This window comes from Cydia fagiglandana, chromosome 4 (genome assembly GCF_963556715.1).
Source record: "Cydia fagiglandana chromosome 4, ilCydFagi1.1, whole genome shotgun sequence".
Taxonomy (NCBI): Eukaryota; Metazoa; Arthropoda; class Insecta; order Lepidoptera; family Tortricidae; genus Cydia; species Cydia fagiglandana.
This window is the reverse complement of record NC_085935.1, coordinates 22,092,234-22,113,844: the sequence shown is the minus strand read 5'-3', so window position 1 is coordinate 22,113,844 and position 21,611 is coordinate 22,092,234. Positions and strand designations below refer to the sequence as shown.

General features: G+C 40.3%; 2 protein-coding genes across 2 annotated transcripts; one reads left to right on the top strand and one right to left on the bottom strand.

The window, feature by feature from the left end:
- Nucleotides 1-2,444: 2,444 nt before the first annotated feature.
- LOC134664044 (importin subunit alpha-4) lies at nucleotides 2,445-8,826 on the bottom strand. The gene is made up of 6 exons (XM_063520612.1): nucleotides 8,554-8,826; nucleotides 7,761-8,459; nucleotides 5,049-5,291; nucleotides 4,170-4,442; nucleotides 2,880-3,056; nucleotides 2,445-2,587 (listed from the first exon to the last, which is right to left on the bottom strand). The coding sequence occupies exons 1-6, from the start codon at nucleotides 8,614-8,616 to the stop codon at nucleotides 2,495-2,497; spliced, it is 1,548 nt and encodes a 515-aa protein (XP_063376682.1). The 5' UTR covers nucleotides 8,617-8,826; the 3' UTR covers nucleotides 2,445-2,494.
- A 49-nt stretch (nucleotides 8,827-8,875) lies between these two features.
- Nucleotides 8,876-21,303, top strand: LOC134664051 (uncharacterized). Its single transcript, XM_063520622.1, has 5 exons — nucleotides 8,876-9,245; nucleotides 11,857-12,033; nucleotides 15,099-15,327; nucleotides 16,505-16,723; nucleotides 17,126-21,303. The coding sequence occupies exons 1-5, from the start codon at nucleotides 9,153-9,155 to the stop codon at nucleotides 17,239-17,241; spliced, it is 834 nt and encodes a 277-aa protein (XP_063376692.1). The 5' UTR covers nucleotides 8,876-9,152; the 3' UTR covers nucleotides 17,242-21,303.
- The last annotated feature ends 308 nt before the right edge of the window (nucleotides 21,304-21,611 follow it).

Sequence of the window (21,611 nt, the reverse complement as noted above, 5' to 3'; positions counted from 1 at the left end):
ACAATAGATCATCACATTAGAGTTATCACAACGAAGCCGCAGCACCGTCGGCAGCCGATTTAACTTTACATCAATTATAGGAGAAAGTGTTGTACCTGTGAACACCATTTATCTTGTAAAATAAAATCCTGAACGTAACGATTGAAATGTATCCGTTTTTTTTTTACGTGTGGCAACACCAAGTTGCTGCGAGATTTCATTCGTTTCATTCATTCAACTCTGCAACGATTTTGACAACACATTGTGCAAGATTATTTATACGTCATTAGTTTCATAGAAGTTTGACGTCTAAAATAACACTTGCACAGAATGGTCTAACTCTATTTTACAAGATATCAATGGTGTCGACAACACTTAGTTTACCTAGTTTATACAATGTCGGTGCTAGGGCCTTTTTGCGCCGCCGAGCGGACGTGAAGTCGCTTAGTTTACTTACAGCTAGCCCCGCCGCCCGAGTATGGCGAAATAAATACGAACGTGTACAGTAGTTCACGATATACTTACATCATTCACCACAGACAATAAAACCATATTTAAAAAATAATTCATGACGTCTTATGAAGCTATATTAGCGTCATCTATTACAAAAGCATCTTTCTGACTTTAATTATTGTCTGTGGTCTGACATATATTATATTATGTAAGTTTATCGTTGGGTGATTTTGGCATAAGATGCTGTGGTAGTTTGTCTGACACCCTTCTTTTAAATCACTAAAAATATTTCAAGTACATTTTTAAATAAATGTTCTAATATATATATATAAATAATTGGAAACAATTAATTAACAACTGGAAGTATTCTATTTTGAATTTTCTTTTATTGTACAGTCAGCCACCACAAAATATACATCCAAATCGAGAAAAACATCTAAATTCCATATCAAATTTTAGCCACATTACTGGCTAACCGTACCTAAGTTGGTATCGTCTTGGGTCGTCCCATTCGTTTTTCGTCAAGTACTTAAATTAGTCCTATTCTGCTTTCGTCACTCATTCTACATTCATCACAATCGTCGGTGGCTTTCAATGTAGAATGAGTGACGAAAGCAGAATAGGACTAATTTAAGAACTTGACGAAAAACGAATGGGACGAACCAAGACGATACCCCTAAGTTATATAATCATTATACTAGGGCATCAAACAAACGGATACCACCGTCCATAATACCGCTATAATGGCTGCCTGCGATAATGGACGAAGGCACAAGCATCTAAACAACCTCCCTGCTAAATACATTCACTACAAAATCATTGTACAAAAATTACCTATTTACTTTTGAATCACGTGTATAAGTTATAACTCTGTATACATTTTTAGTAAAACGTCGCCATCCTATATATTTATTATATAAGAGGCAAACGAGCGGACTAATCGTCTGATTGTAAGCAATTACCGTCGCAAATGGATACCTGCAACACCAGTGGGGTTGTGTGTTCCCGACATTTAATGCTTATTTTATTCTAATTAAAGACTGGCTATATATTCTTAAGTTTATGGCGTAGGAACTAATTTTTAAGGAAGCGACTGCCATCCGACCTTTAAGCTTAAGCTTAAGTTGAAGGCAATATGAAAAATGTATACATATTTTTAACTATACAAATCACAAATATTTAATATCAACAGGGAGGTTGTTTTAAAATTCACTAAAGATACGTTCACGATTACTTAGGGTTTTAGTTGTTTAAGCGTGCTAAATAACACGATTATAACCGAAAGGGACGCCGCTATACGTGGGAGTGGGAGAGCATTACTTTCGCCATAAATCAATCGTGTCATAGAGCAAAGGCTTTGGGATTAAATCAAAACGTCATTCCTAGACTTATATACAAGCATTTAGTCTTATTACGACTTGTGTATGACTTTTTTGTATTCGTTCGACCCCAGCCCCCATTTTATAAAATGTTATTATAAGATTTAAATTACGATTACAAAAAGTCACAACCGTTTGTGAGTCACATGTGCGTCAAGGTGCAGCTTCTATCACATGAGATTCATGCATTTTAGTCGCGTGTAAAGTTCACGCGAATTTATGAATAATAATATTTTTTATGATGTTGTAGTTAACATATGCTATTGTGATAGTTACGCCCAACACATTTGTTGTAGTGCGTCTCGAGAAAAAATTGCGGCAAAGTAATTTAATTTCTTTAAATCCAAAGGGCGACACAATACATGTAGTCACCGCAAAGCAAGAACTGGCCCTTTTATAAACAAAACTAAGACCTACCGTTCAACTGATAGTCTTTGCGATATAAATCAATTATCTCAATAGGGTTATAACTGTCAAATTATATCAAGTGTAACGTTGCAACCACTGTAACAACGTATACACAGCAGCTATCCGTTTCGACGATCTCTGATCAAGCTAGAGCTGATATCACATGTGACTCACTCGCACTCTCGTGAAGCTTGTCTGCGTGCGCGGCGGGGTGGCGGGGCGACGCGGGGCGGGGAAGCCCTCGCGGGGTGTGGAGCGGCGCGGGGCGGGGCCGCCTAGAAGTGGAAGCCGTCGTGCGCGCCGCCCTGCGCGGGGTCGAACGTGAAGCCGCCGTCCGCCGCCGCCGGCACCAGCGTCGCGTCCTCCTCCTGCAATATTCAATATAAAGTTTGTCAAAGGACACTCATTTCAATCATAGACAGAGACAATCTTACTATCTTTGTCTTACACTGGTACTAGCACCCAAAAGAAAAGGATGAGTAGTTTTCCCAGTTTTTACAAACTGATAATTGGTTTGACCAACTATAGTCAACTTATTGACAAAAATCTCATTTTTGATACAAACTTTTACCGCTAAATTGTATTATTCTTTCAACAGTCACGTTGATAACGAAGCCTACGAGTGAAACTAAAAAAAACTTGTAAAAGACGGTTACTGACCTCGTCAGCAAAGTATTGCTCGATGATATCATAGGCCATCTTGTAGATCTCGTTCTTCTCGTGGCTCTGTAGGGCTTCGATGCGGTCCAGGCCTCCGCACTCCTCGATGAGGTTGGCCACTTCCACTGCGCCTTCGCCAGCCATCTTCAGCATGTTGCTGAGGCCGTCAAGCACCACCTATGGAGCAAAGATTTACATTTAGACTATGACATAATTCTTAACAAACACACTGATAAGGGCGTATTATCTCTTTCCCGCTCTCACTTATAGCTTCGTCCTTAACTAGCTAGGTCCGGCACGACCGTCTGTTACAGCGTTTAGTGTAACTCGTATTTAAGCATATCTTGTATCGCGTGCCGCTAAGAATCATCTTGACAGACAAGTTTATTGGTTACAAAGAAAAACTAGTGTAATTCAAACGCGTCAGGTATTGTATTGTATTGTAGTTCGGGTGATTTTCCGCAACTCGACGTCTTGCGCCTATTTTGCGTGATACTCATACTCATTCTTTATTTATTGGTAATAGGTAATTAGATAGGGGGTGGACTAGTCCTGCCAGCCTAGCTCCTCGAGGAATCCTATCAAACCTTTAATGTTGAGTAGGACCTCGGGGAGGTCTCTCGGGGATCCGAGATGTTTTGCCCTGTATGAGGCCAATCCGCTGCAGTATAACACCCCGTGAGAGGCTGTTTATTATGCATTAAAAGGATGTTTGCTTTTAACAAGGTGAATGTATTGACAGTTTAACAACAATGGCTTTAAATTTGTAGAAATGTTTTTATCTAAATTTATAACGTAATTCATGTTTTCAAACAATGAGTCATACTCTTGTTTGAGAATAAATCTGACGTCTGTTTAAACAAGTTCTTAGAATAAACATGTTTTTTTAATTTTAGCTTGTCTTTTAATTTGTCAATACGATTAGTGATGTAAATGAAAGTATTCTTCATTGAAACTGCATAAACAACTGGTGCAAGGAACTCTGGGGTTGATAGATCAAACGGCTTTCGTGTAAGCACTGGCCTGCGCCAATCTTTACCAAATGGTTACCAAAGCGGTCAGATTCCTTTAGGATGCAATCAAAACATGTACAGTCACCTGCAATAGTATGTTACTCTTCGAAGGCCGCAAAAATATGTGACACGCTCTTATGGCTCTACATATAAGATCGTATCAGATATTTTTGCGGCCTTTATTGTGTAACATATTATTGCAGGTGACTGTAGGTAAGTTAAAGCGTAATAGTGTTCAGAGGTAAAAGTTGCAGAAGGCTGTAACATGTCAACTTACATTAATAACTTGCGTGTCCTTGCAGCTGAGAAGATTGCAGAAAGGCGGTATGACCCCACACTGTATCAGTGTAGCAACCTGTTCCTTGGTCCCGCTGATGCTCAGGTTGGACACGGCCCAGGCGGCCTCCTTCTGCGTCTGGAACTCTCCCTTGCTGAGGTTCTCGATGATCTTGGGGAGGAGACCGGCGTCGATCACCGCTTGTACTTGCTTCTTGTTGCCCGCTGTGATGTTAGATAGGAACCATACTGCTTCTTTGCATATCTTTTCTTTCTGCGGACAAAGAAAAGTTGATTTTTGATTTTATTTTGTTGATTTGACTGTCGGGATTCGCGAAACACGAATAGAGGAATAATCGTCAGAAGTAGTTTTAGAGAGTGCAGTTACATAAAATTGTTAGTATAGACAGGACGAGTCCTAACCATTTTAAAATGTTAGGAAGTCTACAAATTGAAGCACTCGCACTGTAATGAATGGATAGATATTGATATAGCTTCCGAAATAATAAGCTAAAAGGTAATAGTAGGCAATTATTTAACACGCCTGTTGCTATGTGTATTGCACACACATATTTATATTGCTGTAAAACTCGCAGTGACATTACCAACCGACATCATGGGCGAGATAGCAATATAATTATGCGCGTGCAATAGAGACAGCACCAGGCGGGTCAATGTATGAAAATCTTTGTGGAAAGCGTCTCTTCTTTATATATTTTCACATTTTACTATTTCTTGTATTATAACTGCAGATGTAACACACAGAATGGAATAAATTGTCTGAATCAAATTTTTATTGTTTTTTTCTTCCTATCTTAAATGTCAGTACTTAAACTTGAAAATGTGTGTTATATTCACTAAAACAAAACTATAATGTTACCTGGTGTGAGAGCAGAGCAGGGAAGTGTGACAGCGCGTCACAGTTGAGCACCACCTGTGTCTGCTCGTCCGTGCCCGTCACAATGTTGCCCACAGCCCTCAGCGCGGCCGTCTGCACCTTCACCTCCTTGTGGGAGAGCAGCGGGATCAGCTTGGGCACAATGCCTGACTCGATCACCATCTGTATCTGGTCGTTGCCACCGTCTGTTAGGTAGCTGATCGCCCATACTGTGTCTACTAGTACCTGGAACAAGAGATTGTACAATTTATAATCTAATATTTTTAATTGTTAGTTTACTCATGAGTAAACGTAAAAGTTGGCAGGGTGGTATCCGTGTTGGTGGTCACCTAATCAGTAACTTGCGATTCGCCGATGACACGACCATAATAGGCGCCAATGAGACAGAACTCGCCGCATTTCTGAACAGGGTCGAATTATTCAGTGCGCAATACGGCCTCCATATCAACCGGAAGACAAAGCTGATGTTCATCGACAGAGCTGGGCAGATGCAGAGGACGGGGGAACTGCGTGACCTGGACTTGGTAGAAGACTTTGTCTACTTGGGCTCGCAGATATCCAGTAACGGAGATTGCATGAAGGAGGTCATAAGAAGGTCACAAATCGCAAAAACAGCAGTGAAGCGCTTGGAGAAGATTTGGAGAAACAGGAACATATACCGCCACACGAAAGTCCGACTTATGCGCACCCTTATCTTCTCCATATTCCTCTACGCCTCTGAGACATGGGTATGGAAGCCACGTGTGAGAGCAAAAATAGACGCATTCGAGATGTGGTGCTGGCGCAAAATGTTGGGCATATCCTGGACGCAACGCCGCACCAACGCGTCTATTCTCGAAGAGCTACATATTACCACCCGGCTTTCAACTACATGCTTCCAGAGAATGTTGACCTTCTTTGGCCATGTGGCCCGCCAAGACCCGTCCAGCTTTGAAAAAGCTCGTTCTGGTTGGGTGCGTCGAAGGGAGAAGGAGTAGAGGCAGGGCTCCAACTCGGTGGTCTGATGCCATACGCGACGCTACGGGCGTCAACATCCAGGGGTCAATACAGCTGGCCCAAGACAGAGGGGTTTGGAGAGCGGTGGTGAAGAACTGCACTCCTGATGGTCACGACCCTCAGCCTTGAGGAACCGACTAAGAAGAAGACTCATGAGTAGCGGCACTCTCAAGAACATTCTCCATTTTGCACAGAAAATGTTCTTGCCCGAGAATGCCACAGCTGAGGGCACTTGCAATTCCTGCTAAATAGGGAGACAAGCAGGTTGGCTACAGAGATCACTTTCAAATGTCCATTAAAAACTGGTTGAAGTCAGTTTGTTGAAATATTCATAGTGTTCTAAATTATCAATGAAACACACTACTTAATGGAATATTAACATTAGCTATTTCAATGACTTCTAAAGTGGTTATAAGATGTCTACAGGATCTATTACATGATTTGTGGCAATTTCAAAGGATATCAGTACTCAAAGCAAATGACTTCATGAAACAGTTTAAAACACTTATTTTCCTAGTCCCCAATTCTATCAACTTTTATTTAAAATGTAGTTTAAAAAGGTCTTTGTCAATAATTTCATTATTTGGATTTGGAATTCATGATAATTAAAAAAAAACGAGATACAATAAAGTAAATTCTGCTTTAAATGTAATTTTAAATTGCGCGCATTTCATTTTAAGTTAGTAGTGAAAATGGCAGTTCATTTAAAATATTCTTGTTATGATTAACTAATAAGGTCAAGTCAGGTCACTTGTTTGACGAACCAAGGCCATTCAAGTGAATGAACCCATTGCATAACTACTTGTAATATGTGAGAGATGTCCTTTAGGCAACTTCTGGAAAGTTTGTTTGTAAAATACCTTCTAAAATTAGGAAAATAAAATTAGTTTTAGACAAATTTATACATTCCTTTTTTCACTGGCGTTAATTATATACCTTAGATCTTGGTACTTACACATTATTATGTGTTCTTTTAAACTAACATAGTCAATTAAAAGTGAAACTACCCTCCATCTGTTACTTAGCATTTCGTAAATAACAGTCATTTTATATTGTGAAGGAATTACATCAAAACACATGGATCATCAAATTTTAACTTCCACACTTTCTACAACAAAATTTGACAATATCCATCAAAACAACACCCTACCTGCAAGAAATGATTTGATTTGATACAACTGTTATTGTTATGAATTTGATCACTAATAACAACAATCATTCAACTAGAAACATGCCTATAAAAATGTACAAATAATTGTCACAACTTTAATCTATTTTAGGAAACAAGGTTTGCCAACTAATTTTGTGAACTAAATGTATTCTCAGAACCAAGGATTAGTTAAACTGGTAAACAACAAATGAGTGTAATTTGAGAAAGTCAATTAAATGTAATTACCTCTTGGAAAATACTTAGCACCTTTGTATGTAAATAGAGCTATGGTGCAACATGTGGCAATTTTTGCCTTTCAGCGGTCCAGTTTACAAGATTGCTTGTATTTAAACTAAACATGTTGATGCAAAATGCAATGTTTTGTTAAGGTTTCGTCACACAGGCGCATTTTCCGGGCAGAGCTTGAGCGGTTTATATGTAAAAGCGGCGCGTCCCGCTCCCGCCCCGCCCGGAAAACGCTCCTGTGTGACGAAACCTTTATCTATTTGTAAAACAATAGTGTTTGTTATTTTGTTTATAATACTTACATTAATGTCACTGTGCATGATGAGTATGTTGAGTGCGGGGAGGATTTCTTGGATGGTCTTGACTGGCGGCGGCGGATCCTTACTCCTACACAGGTTCACAATCACCCAGGTAACGTTGCGCAGGAACGAAATAGGGATATCAGGCTTGATGAAGCTCAGGAGGGGCTGCACCATTCCTAAGTCGATAACAAAGTCTCGGAGCACTGGACCGTCACCAATGATGTTTCCCAGCGCCCATACGGCTTGTTCACAGACATTCTCGTGCGGGGACATCAGGAGTTGGAGGAAGCAGGGCACGGCGCCCGCGTGTACGACTTTGTTGGTTTGCGCGGACGTGCCAGAGGCGATGTTGGTGAGCGCCCAGGCCGCCTCGAACTGCAGCGTCGGGTTGTCAGCACGCGACAGGCACAGCACGAGCACGGGCAGGATGCCGGTGGCGATGAGCTCGTCGATCGGCGGGTTCTTGTCTGACGAGAGCAGCTTGCGGCACTGCTGCACGGCCGCCAGCTGTACTTCGGGGTTTTCGCCATTTGCCGCGTTCATCACCAGCTCCTTCAAGTCTGTCGACGCCAACGTCCTCTCGATCTCGTCCTCGTCCGTCGAATCACCGATGGGCACATTTCGCCGCTTTTGAAGGGTTTCCTCTCTTTTATTCTTCCTCAGCTCGACTGTCACTTCGTTTCTCCGCCTGCGCATTTCCTGCAAACGTACAAACGAAATTAGCAACTGTTATTAACAATTCCTTCATTTGTTTGAAGTGTTTCATGGGATAAAGAAATCAGTAAATACTTACGTCGACATCTTTGCCTGTGTTCTTGAAAACTTGCATGCGGTTTTTCGTTGGGTCAGTCGCCATTTTAATTGTGCTCGTGCACCGAGCGCTTTAAACGTGGTTATTACACAATGAAATAAAGAACTAACTTAAAATAAAGCTACGGGGAACTAAACAAACATGTTTTAACGGCACTTTATACGTTGCTGATTCATTAACCTATTTAACACGGAAAAATGTACAACTCCGTCACCCCTTGGATTTCTATTATTTTTTCTTTCTTTGTGAACGCGTAGACAAGATAGACTAAATGTCATAGACGCAACGGATTTGTAGTTTTTTTTTTAAATAGGGATGTCTAGCGTTTACCGGTTTACGTTTGGTTGCTTCATTCCTGTGTTGGCGGGCAGTGGGCGTGTGTGCAAGGGCCTTTAGGTGACTATTTTTACTTGTGGCAACATTATAGTTATTGATGTATGCAGTGGGCGGGAGGGTGAATTTTCCTTCTTTTTCCCCGCGCAGTTTGGGTGCGCGACGGGTTTGAAATATACGTAGTTACAAATAGAAAATATTTGCTGAATTTATTTAAATCTATATACGGGCAATATACGCCATTCATCATGACTATATTAACGAAGCCGAATGCTTTCATCCAAATAAAGAAGGACATGACAAAATGTCCCGTGGCCGACGAAACTATTTTAGTGGAGGAGGTGAGTATTTTGATTAATATTTCAGAATTTTCCTCCTTTCTTTACATTCATAAATTATATTATGGAAATTCCACTTTGACATGCTAGGAAGGAGTATATATATATTTATAATACGATTAAGGATTAAAGAACCGCATATCTACTGCGTGATACGTGTACATAAGCGATCTTGTGGACCATGAGAGACAACAATAGGGGCCAAAATCGATTGAAGGCGATCTGGGGCTGGCGCATACTATACTTTCTTTTTGCAGATATATGTAAATCGAATCGTTACCCATACCTTTTGCGTATAGTTGTAGAATTGCAGATTGCTTGTGGTTTTATTGGTGATCTCTTAATTGGAATCAACTGGGTCATATCAAGTTAATATGATTTGCGCCGGTCGGACCCTCGTTCGATGCGATGAAATGCTACTAAATCATGATATTGAGTGGCTAACACTGAGTCGGCTATAAAAACAAATAAAATTGGATAGTAGGTAATAGGTATGATAAGAGGATTTATGGTCAGGAAAAGGCTATACAGCTTTAATACCTACCAGTATTTCTAGAAATGTATGCATAAATCACAGCTAGAAGAGATGTTGTTTATCTGGTTATAGGTATCTTTTTTTCTGAGCTATTTAGAAACGCCAGTAAGGTTCACCAGTACCTAAAGTAATGCGCCACCTATACTAAATCATTGTATAGGTGGCGCATTATCGTATTATCTACCAGAATCATTATTTTGTGTTGTGTTTTTGTTTTTCCATTTGTAATTTATTGCTAAGCTTCATGGTATCGTTTGCAGCTGCTTGATACAAAATTAATTCAGACTATAATTACTCTACGCTACTCCACCTCAACTTAATCGTGTTGAAAACAGACACTACTTATTAAGTAGGTACCGTAAAATCAGGTAACTTTAGTCCATAGCTTACAACTATGGTCCAAATTCATTCAAACGCGAGTCCAACTCGACCAGTAGGGAAACCGGAGTTAATTTGCTTTCCTTTAACACATTCAGTGCCAGCCCGAGCTACGCGCTACGAGCGTAGCCGATAACACGGGAAAAACCGTATGTAGCGAAAAGCGCCTACGAACAGTGAACTCCCCTAGGGAGTCGCTGGGAATGAATGTGTTAAATTACCTACTAAAAGCACTAAACTGGCTGAAAGTTAGGCAAGCCGGTGGGAATCGAGATCTATGAACGATCCGTCACTGCCATTAAACCAAGTCGTGTTGAAACAGTGGGCCTACCGCGAACCACGTTCGACATGTTGCCTCCCTGTCACACTAACGTACGAATTTACAAGTGCGACAGAGAGGCAACATGTCGAACGTGGTTCGCGGTATAGGCCATCTGGACGTCCGCGGCGTATTCGCACTCGCGGACATTGTTTACTTTCTAAATTGTCTAAGTTTAGTTTCGTTTACTCTCTAGAACCTTGAGTTTTCACTACCAAGATTGTGTAATTAATCAAACAAACATCGAGAAACATACAAAATCTTACATGAATATAATTACTTAATGGCCTTATTTGTAATCTATTTAATTAGGAGTTATAAACACAATGGTTGTCGATTTGCGGAAAATGCCCAGTAAAATTAACTATTAACTACCACTGCTTTGTTTCATTACATTCCAATTAATCGTCATTATTATTTATTTTACTTGATTAGTGTAAGCGTTGTAGGCGCTTTGTTATAGTACTTACTGTAAGCCTTTTAAGGTAATTAAGTTAATATAAACTAAATGAAGCTCTAACGCCTCTGACTGTTGAGTTCAACTGTGACGTAGGTCGCGATCAACTTGGTTTTAGCTGTTTTAATGATACTTTTTTGAATTGTGATTAATTTCACTGATTGCAGTTAAAATGGGCATAATGGTCCTACTCAATTTATATGTAAATTAAATCGCTGAGGGAAAACCAAGGTCAGAAGTGGTTATTCGCCTATAACAATTTCACACGTGAATAAGCTAAAAATAGTTGAAAAGTAAACTTCTAGGAATCGTTTACAATAATAAAGAAATATAAATTGTCCTATAATGGTACCTTGGGGTAACCAATAATTTTGTACCTGTGGCGGTTAGGTCTAGCGAAGGACCCGGCCGGGGCGTTGCGCGAAATATAGGTCATGCCATGACCTTTTACATTTCGTTTACCTAGGGACTACGCAGGATGCTTTGATTGCTATTTGTTTACCAAACTATTAATTGGGAATTATAGTGTGTGACGGTTTGTTATTGCATGTTTTGAGTTTGAGGTACGGGTTGTTTGTTGACGGCTGTAATGATGCGATAGATGCGAACGTTACGTAGTAAGTACTTATACTACGAGTATAGGAATACTTACAATACATGCAAATAAAATAGGTACCGTGGTCTAAAAACAATGATTTTAAAATGTTAAAAAGGGTTCTATTTTATTTAGTCTTCGACTCCTTCTTTGACTTGACTGTGTAGGTAATTAAATTCATTCATTATTGAAAGCTATTTAAAAAAAGACCTCACAAAAATAGGAAATTAGGCACTAGACGTCGATATCGCGATAGACCAGCTAACAATATGATTTAACTGTGTTCAAAACCCGATAGTTTAAAATGATTTATATTATAACGTTCCACAGGAGAAGGTGGAAACCTACACCCCTAAGCCGGCCCCATGCGGCGGCGTGAGCGTGGGGCTGATGGTGATCCTCCTCTCCGTGGTGGGGATCTACTCTGGGATGTACCTGTTCCGGCGCTGCCTGCAGCCGCAGCCGCGTTATCAGGGCTTCTGCTCCATCCCTATTGATACCAAGCAGGTACGTTTAACAACATACAGATACAGATATAGGTAGTACTGAACTCGCGCTGGTGCTCTGCGTCGGTGTGTGGGTGGACCTGACGGTGACAGGTCCGTGGTGGGGATCTATTCGGGGAAGGATCTATCTCGGCGCTCCCTGCAGCCGCAGTCAGCCGTGCTACCAGGGCTTCTGCTTCATCCCTATTGATACCAAACAGGTACGTTTAATCAACGCTAGAGATACAGATATAGGTAGTATTGAACTCGCGCTGGGGCTCTGCGTCGGTGTGTGGGTGGAGCTGATGGTGACAGCTCCGTGGTGGGGATCTATTCGGGGATAGATCTATCTCGGCGCTCCCTGCAGCCACAGTCAGCCGTGCTACCAGGGCTTCTGCTCCATCCCTGTTGATACCAAGCAGGTACGTTTAACAACATACAGATACAGATATAGGTAGTACTGAACTCGCGCTGGTGCTCTGCGTCGGTGTGTGGGTGGACCTGATGGTGACAGGTCCGTGGTGGGGATCTATTCGGGGAAGGATCTATCTCGGCGCTCCCTGCAGCCGCAGTCAGCCGTGCTACCAGGGCTTCTGCTTCATCCCTATTGATACCAAACAGGTACGTTTAATCAACGCTAGAGATACAGATATAGGTAGTATTGAACTCGCGCTGGGGCTCTGCGTCGGTGTGTGGGTGGAGCTGATGGTGACAGCTCCGTGGTGGGGATCTATTCGGGGATAGATCTATCTCGGCGCTCCCTGCAGCCACAGTCAGCCGTGCTACCCGGGCTTCTGCTTCATCCCTATTGATACCAAACAGGTACGTTTAACAATACCAGAGATACAGATAGAGGTACCAGGTACCTAGTATCGAGCTAGCGCTGGGACAACGTGAATGTGGGGCTGATGTCGATAACTCCGTCAACTCCGTGGTCGGCTTCTACTCGAGATGTATGTACATAAATACGTGTATGTATAATAGGTACCTTAATTATCTGAAGTAGGTATAGGTACATTTCGTATAGGTAGACATTTCTAACATTGAAATAGCATATGAGAACATGCTTTAAAATTCCTTCTAAATGTTCCTACCTATAATAGCGCATAATAAAATCTGCACTTCGTCGTTTCCCAGACAGCCTGACGGGGTCATACTAAAGTCGAACAGTTTAGTGCTTACTTATACAAATCAATAGTACCTAATACAAACAGGAAAGCATGCATGTATAAATATATCGACAGCATCGCAAGCTGTTTATAGATGAGGTAAGTAACATACGATTTAATTTAATAAAATACTGTCGTTTAGAATATAAATACGTTTTTGGCAAAAATTTCATTTTTGGTACAAGCTTTTATCGCTGACTGTACTTTTCTTACGACAGACAACTAATACTCATCGAGACAATTCTAAAAACCCCTAACACAATTAGGTTGCGTTGTTTCATCACAGAGTTCCTACGGCCACCTCCTGTCTCCATCATCAGATCAGTTCCACAGTACCATATTATTGTATTGTCATCAGAACTACAATACAGCTGCCAATTTTCGTGACGCTACGAGCCTTGGAAGATGGTTAAATTAGTTACCTTACATTCCATTACATAGTTAGTTACATACAGGTCAACCTAATAAAAGCTTGTTAATTAAACAGTCGTGATATTTGCAAAATAGTAAGTAAGATCCATACTTGATTTCATCCTTTTATGAGAATTAGCTATATATCCATTCCTTATAGGCCTTCAGGTAAAAATGTTCGATTTCAAATATTATGGTGGGTATATACAAAATGACAAACCATGGATTATATTATATTAGAAGCAAATGTTTGAAGATTAATGAAAAAACAAAGTAAACTATAGCAATCTGCAATGGAAATTATTTATATCTGCCATTTTTTTTTCAAATCAGTTAAGTAGTTTAGCCGTGAAAGGTAACTAAAAGACTAAAAGTACTTTCTCATTTATACAAACAATACCATGGTAGGTCATATTAATCATACCATATAGGTAATTCATTTTTAGATTAAAAAAAAATCTTACTTAAGAAAAGCCTGTTTGAAACAACAGCAAATAATAAGAAACAAGAGTAACTACTTATATTTGTTCATGTTACACCAACAGAACCACTGTATAGGTAGCTTAGTAGATATTGTAATTAATAAATGCAAATGCATGTTTAATTTTTTCCGCTTAACCACAAAAGAGCAAACATGTGATGATTAATTATCGTCAACCCATAGGTCTTTACTGGATTTACAGTCGCAAATAACTAATTATAACCTCTGAGGTATTTTGAATTCCCGACAGCTAAATAGTTTTGACCATCAATCAAACTTTTAAAATCAGTTCTTGATTTGATATATTATACAATGCGAATTCTTACTCGTGCAATCATAATTATGTCATGATGGATTTTGTTTTCTTTATACGCCATTCAATTGCCAATTGTTTAGTTAACATTATACGAAGTAAGTATTCGGTGTTTCTTTGTTGTTGGTGTGCAAAGGGCCTCTCATACAATATTGTTATAGCCTATTCGTTAAACGAGTTCCATTAATAATAGTGTTAGTAACCTTAAACCCTAGACCCTGATAATGATGATGATCCACAGATTATTTTGAATCCAGCAAAGCCCTTCATAAATAAGTTGTTATGAAACACTGATTTAAACTTTCATGATTAGAAATTAAACATTATCAAACTGCACAACGGGACTTACACACATGGAATCCAGTCATTAGTAAATGTAAGCGGAAACGAATATCGACAGTCGATAAATCGAATATCGTTAGTGTTGTGTGTCGACAGAGTGACATCCCTAGTGCGTAAAACGTTCAAACTGATAAACAAGACCAACTGCGGGTAGTTCGAAAAACTCGCGCGGCTAGAAGATGTTGATGTCAACTTGAGCCAGTGTTCTTCGAGACCACGGGGACAACGCCGTCCTCGAAACGTCGGATGTAAATCTTAAAACTTAAATACGCTATTAAGTCCCGTTGTGCAGTTTGATAAAGTTGTTATGATATGAGATTTGACTGGAATTGATAAAACAATAATATTGGTAAAAATAAATAAATTTCCAGTTGCAGGAGTCAGCCCTGATCGAGCCGAACTACCGCATGCTCCCCATCCGCTGGTCGTCCTCCCCCGACCCCGACGTGCAGATATTCGCGCCCGACGACTCCGCCGCCAACGACGTCGCCAACTTCCTCCGCGAGGAGCTGGACATCGGCGACGAGGTGGAGAAGATCACCGTCTTCGATAATGGACGGCAGACCAGCTTCATTCACGACTTTGGCGCTAACTTTACTGGTAGGTCCTAACTTTATGGCGGTTGTCACACTGCCGCCGCGTCTCGTTGCGAGACGCGAAGCAACGGACTCGCATGCGGAGACAACGCACCAACGTCCGAGTTTTCTCCGCATCTCCGTCCGGAGCTGCGATGCGCGACGTCCCGCGTTGCTTCCGTCTCGCGTTCATTTCACATTCGAACATTAAGGTGAAAACAGTTCCTATTTGTCGATAAAATGGAAACGGAACTTATTCAGAACGCTGCGGTGATACTTTCAGTTTGTTTTTTGTACAATCGAGTCATAAAACGCAGAAGACACTGCATGGGTACATCCCTATTTACAAACCAGACCTATAAATGGGTTTTTTCCTAGATTACCAAGATTTAAGGCAACACGTAGAATTTTTTTTAATTGCACCCGTATGTCAACCTCGTCATTTGATTATTTGCTAAGCAAAATATTCGTCGCATTTAATATTCCAAATTGCTGGACGACTTTCAATTACAAAAATAAACTTATCGACGTCGATATCCATTGCGTCTACATCCTTCTTGCACTAAAATCCGTACGGCACTGCGGAGCTCGGTGTGACATACCCTGCGGCACGCACCGTGTCTCCGTCCGAGCGCGCGAGTCGTCGTGCGTCTCGCGCCTCCGCGCGTCGAGGCGGAGCCAGTGTGTCGTATCATGCGTTTTTTCTATACAAAATCAAGATTCTACATACAAAGTTAAAAAACGCATCAACGGACGCCGCTGCGAGATGCGGACCAGTGTGACGACCGCCTATGACCGTAAACTATAATTCTTTCTTTCCTTCCTTCCCTACCTCTTCTTTCTTTCCTTTCGTGTTTCTAAAAAAAAGTTTCTTAATAAGCGAACCACCAGGTCGAGAGTCCATTAGACCTTTGAAATCCCGCGAAAGCCGATGGTCCAAGGCCCGAAGCAAATCGAGGGAATGCTTTTGTTCGCGAGACCAAAGGCCGGGACCTTTAACACGACTTACACGACCCAATGGTAAAAGTGTCTTAAAAAGCGAACCGGCGAAGCGCGCCCAAGGCCCGGCGGTGACCTACAAAAGCTCCCAAGAAAGGTCTATGGAGAGGCCTCAGGAGAGCTTTTCATATGCCTCCAGTGTGTTCTATCGCTTGTATAATTGATTGTGCTGAAACAAATCTAAGAAGAGTAACATTTTTCAGGCATTGTGGACACCGACCGCTGCTTCACCATGGAGCTCGACCCTCAACTGGTCCTGGCTCCTGAAGCCTTCGTGCTGAGCATCCAGCAGGGCGGCGACTTCGACGTGACCCGAGTGCGCTCCACGCTCCGCGCGCTGCTACCTGCTCTGCCGCGCCGAATCCTGCCGGAACTGTGCCGCGCTAAGCCCGTCTACCGTCTGCAGAGCTCCGAGACAACCAGTATGTATCACGCCTTGCCACGCAAAGACTTGAAGAAAAGCCAATAATTCTAGAATTTAATCATTCAAGCTGAAGGCTGACCACGTAGGGACGAAGAGCCGGAGAGACCACGACTGCCACGGGCTAAAGGTGACATTCGGATGTCCACTGCAGTTGCATTACTGTTACGGCGTTCTTGTTGCCGCCACTATCCGCTAATGCTATCGCTAATGCCGATCAGTCAACGGCTTCGATAAAATTAATGACGGAATGAACGTCATAATATATTTTTATACTAATCCACTCCACTTTCAATATATTTTTGTTATTGTTATATTAATGTCATTATTTTATATACATAGTAGCCTGCTAGATTGCTATCTATAATTCTATAGTTCTAAACCAACCATTGTACCATTCCAGTCCGCAAACGCTCCGTGGAGCCGCCGGCCGACTACGTGCAGTTCTCCGGTCGCCACATCCACGAGATCGAGATCGAGAACCTCAACGAACTCATTCAGAACGAGAAGGAGAACTAAACTCTCCCGCGGCGTCAGCGGAGTCCGACAGGAATGTAAGTTCACACGATACGAAACAGTTGATTAATTTATTTTTCATGCTTAGAATCGGACTGAGCTAACTCCACACAAACTTTGCAAGTAAGTATCGTCAAATTTCTATGAAAATATGTGGGGACAATTACATTACAAGGCTTTGCGGGAGATCTTAGATTTACATGAATGTCCGTCAATAGAGATCTCAAAAATTCTGATATAAACCCAGAGACGACCCAAAAACACTCTGGAGAGCTGACCCCAAAATATAAAAAGGTATAAGACCTGAAAAAGAAGAAGAATAAGGTTTAGACAGTTATAAACTTTGACATGCAAACATGGGTGCAGAGTTAGCTTGTTCCGATTATACTAAAATGACAATTTGATGGTGACAATTTTTCCAACGGACCTGTCAATAAAGGTACAGGTCCATAATAATTTGGTAGTAATTGAACTGTCATTATAGATTTAGGTGGGATAGAAATAATAAAATAGCAAAAAATAGGGTTGGTTACAGAAATCAGTGGCTAGGCGTTTACAAAAGTCGATTCTGGCAAGACACATTTGAATATTAATCTAGACCTAAAGAATCTAAAGCTGCTAGCATTAAAGTTAACAACAGAGCTAAGCTCTTACCTTACAAAATTATGATCAGATTTCATTAGTGAAAGATATTCAGTAAAGGATGTTGCTGGTTTGTTACTTATTCCCATTTCCAAACCAGTTCATCCTGTAAGATTTAAGAAATTTAAAAACATTGAAAGGGGTCTTGGCATTGAATGAAGCACCTGATTTTCCTGGTGCGGTATAAAAGTGATTGGATTTAGAGAAGAGGATAAGAAAAGTTGGAAAATTAAGCAAAAATCTGGTTTTATTTCTCATTGAAAATCTATAACTATGTCCGAGACGGAGATAACAATGTGCTTAGGGAAAACAGAAACTTTCTGTTCACAATTGCTAGAGAGGAAAGGAGATTTAAAGTAAACAAGAATCTCAAAAGTATGATGGTCAACTTATATTTTTAATAACAAATAGGTGGTTGATTGAATAACATTATGAATCAGATGACAAAAGGAAAAGTGTCAAAAATACCACAGCTTTTGCAATTAAAACATTCTGTTTGTAAAATATAAAGTTCCATTGTCTACAAAGTTGGCTGACGAATCGTGAATCTTATTACAAAGACATAAGATCTACAGATGGTCAGTTAACTGTCGCTCTTAGTTCAGATCAGTATTCTGTCTGTTGCTGTGGGAAATCAGATGTGTGACTCCTAAATCAGACTTGGCAAACATCTAGCGTCGAATGACACGTCTAATTTCCGTCATCTTCACCAGAAAGTCATGTCTGAACTTTCTGCAAATAGCAAAATTTTGTTAGTTTCTACGAGGTTGTGAGCGCTCACCACGACTTAAGTAACGCTCAGCAAGATAAAGAAAACGCAAAGATGTTTGTTATGAAGAGCGCTTAACAAATAACAATAACGGGAAAATATACAAGATGTTTGAGAAAAAAGTTTTAAAGAAGGTCGTACAAGTTTCAAAATCTCCGTCTTCCAATGAATTTAATCAAGATTTACTGATGTAAAATCTAAATTGATGTGTGGCGGCATTACATACATTTTTCTGGGGAAAAACATTCATATTCAGTTTGTCCTTTTTGTGTGGTTTAACAACTTCGCACACTGGTCCATTTAACGCACAAAAAGGATACTACGGATTTGTGGAATTACGATTAATATGCGTTGAAATTTAACTATGCTGAAACCAAGTTTTAATCTGGATGGAAATGAAAAGTTTAGGAACGAAGCACAAAATCTCTCTGGGGAATTAGGATAGGGCAAACAAATATTTATAAAGTAAGATGTTCTAAATGTTATCATCTTAGAAAGACCCAATGAAATCAGGTCACTAACTGGCATGGTTTACTAATTAATATGCAGCGTTGCGTAGTAATGGTTTAGAGGGTGATCACAGATTCTGATCAATAATGTAAACTTAGAATTAAGATGGTTGTATTTGATGGTACTCTTATCGGTATGAGTCGTGTTGGATTCCACTGACGTCACATTCCGATTCTAGCAATTAAGTCTACCTTAGAAGATGGATTGAAGATCGAAAGAAAGTATTTCTCCTCTTTTGAGGATCAACATTCCATTTTCATCTTCAAACCATATTCTGACGAAATAAAATGAATTATTTAGAAATAGTCCAATTTAAATTATAAAATCGATAAGCACTTATATTTCCAAAGTACTTCGACACGACTTTAGTTTTAAGAACACATCACGGAATATAGCCAAAGATTCATATTAACTGTGTGATAGATATACATCTCATAGCTCACGGTATAGTCGAGATATAAAGATAAACAATATATAATGCAATAGTTGTAAGATTAGTTAAGTTCAATGGTAAATGTGCCATAGTGTTACGAGCACGCTAAATGTATTCGTCTTTTAAACGCAATGAGTATAATCGCTTCTAAAATCATGGACTTTTGAGGAGCTTGGACAACAAACTGAGTTTAGATTTGACAAAAATTCAGAGCGGAGTGTAAACCATCTAGGATACAAGATCACACGGCAGTGAGAAATTTTTAAAGGCAAGGATTTCTACTGTATCCAGGATCGTTTAGCTTCGGTATATGAGTTCGCGTCCGTGGTTCATACGTTCGAAGGCAAGTACTCTGCATAACATCAAATTTGAACGGTTGAACTACGTCCGCTTACCCGAAACTGGGCGCCATTTGCGATATTTCAATGAACAGCGAGGTCTTTTAGATTGTTCATCAGGAGGACATGGTTTCAAGCCTTCGTAGTTTTTGTATAGAAATATGCCAGTCGCGTCCAGTGTTCGGAACACGGACTCGATATTTCGTGGTTCTTGTCTCGGGCCATGGGATATTAACTTTGTGTTCTTGTACGGGAACTATTATTTGGGACGACATTCTATATTTAGTGGTCCTTTTGGAACTGATTCACGACTTTAGTGTTCTTATTTTAAAGCACCAGTTTTCCAAATCCAAACACCTTTGGAATTTCGTGAGTTAATTTTATTTTATTGCTTTTGTGAATTTCTTTTTGACCATAATATTACAGCTAATGTTTTTAAAAGTTTGGGTTAGAACGCCGCGCGGCCCGTGATATCAATAACATGTAATATCGTTATACTTTTTTTTAATTTTTAATAAATAAGAAAACAAAGTAGTTAGGGATAGTTCTCGGCCACTAAGTGTTCTATGTGAGTGTTCCTTAATTTGTTTTTATTTCTTTACCTGAACATCATTTCAATATCCACCAGTACTTGGCCACTGCTGGGTATTTTATACAGTGTTCGGATTTTCAATGGAACATGAGTTCAAATATTTCGATTTGTAAGTTCAAAAGCAGGGGCGAAATATTTAACAAAAAGTGTTCCCGTCGACCTAAAATACCTCATTATGTAGTTATAGTAAATGAAGCATTTAAGGTCGAGAAACTGTGAATTTTTAAATTCTAAATCCATTTTGCGGTGTTTATTTTTCTTTTAAGCGCATATTTTAAGAAGCGATTTACTGGTTGCATTTGAAAGCGTATTGGTTAGTGTGGACACGGTCTAAATCGTTGGCTACTACCGCCACCTAGTGGCGTGAGTTTTGCGTATGTTGCTTGATGTGAAGCTTGCAGCCGTTGTAGTTCCTGAGGGCAACGATAGGTGGCGCTGCAAGCGAACCAGATTTAGCCCCTTTCACGCTAACGACTCAATTATTAATAATTATTATAGGTATACCAACAATAGCATAATTATTGACGTACATTATATAACTAGGGATGTTTCCACTCGCCTATTTTTATTAGAGTATAGTTATTTGTGATAGACTTCCGTTCATCGTACCATACCACGTTGACCTACTCGGGCACCCTGTATTAGATTTTAGTTCTCATGTCGAATATTTGGTTCTGATCTGAAAGTTTTGCCTGAATAAATATTGCAAATGTCAGTGGTGTTATTTTTAGGTCATAAGCTGTGCAATGTGCATTCTTACTAATAAAATAAATAAAAGTAACCGTGTTTTTTATTTTCATTCCTTCCCGTATCCACCACTCCGTATGACCTATCATATATATCAAGACGTACGTCTGGAGCAGGAACAGCTTTATACGGAAGCGAGACATGGACACGAACCCAACGTGATGCAAACAGATCGAGCGCTTTTAAAAACTGGACATGGAGAAGAATAGAAAATATAAGCTACAAAGAGAGAAAAATAATATATAGTAGGCGGCTTCGAGCAACACCGGCTTCCGACACGTCGGAAGGGAGGGGCCCAAGCGATATCTCGCCGTACAAATCTTTCTGCCATTTTTCGCGGGG

Bases quoted from the DNA above. Each gene is read 5' to 3' on its own strand.
- LOC134664044 (XM_063520612.1), bottom strand. From the start codon at position 8,616: ATGGCGACTGACCCAACGAAAAACCGCATGCAAGTTTTCAAGAACACA. The intron at 5,292-7,760 runs GTAAGTATTATA...CTCTTGTTCCAG, and splicing joins TCATGCACAGTGACATTAAT to GTACTAGTAGACACAGTATG. The intron at 3,057-4,169 runs GTAAGTTGACAT...TTTGCTCCATAG, and splicing joins AGGACACGCAAGTTATTAAT to GTGGTGCTTGACGGCCTCAG.
- LOC134664051 (XM_063520622.1), top strand. From the start codon at position 9,153: ATGACTATATTAACGAAGCCGAATGCTTTCATCCAAATAAAGAAGGAC. The intron at 9,246-11,856 runs GTGAGTATTTTG...AACGTTCCACAG, and splicing joins AAACTATTTTAGTGGAGGAG to GAGAAGGTGGAAACCTACAC. The intron at 15,328-16,504 runs GTAGGTCCTAAC...AACATTTTTCAG, and splicing joins CTTTGGCGCTAACTTTACTG to GCATTGTGGACACCGACCGC.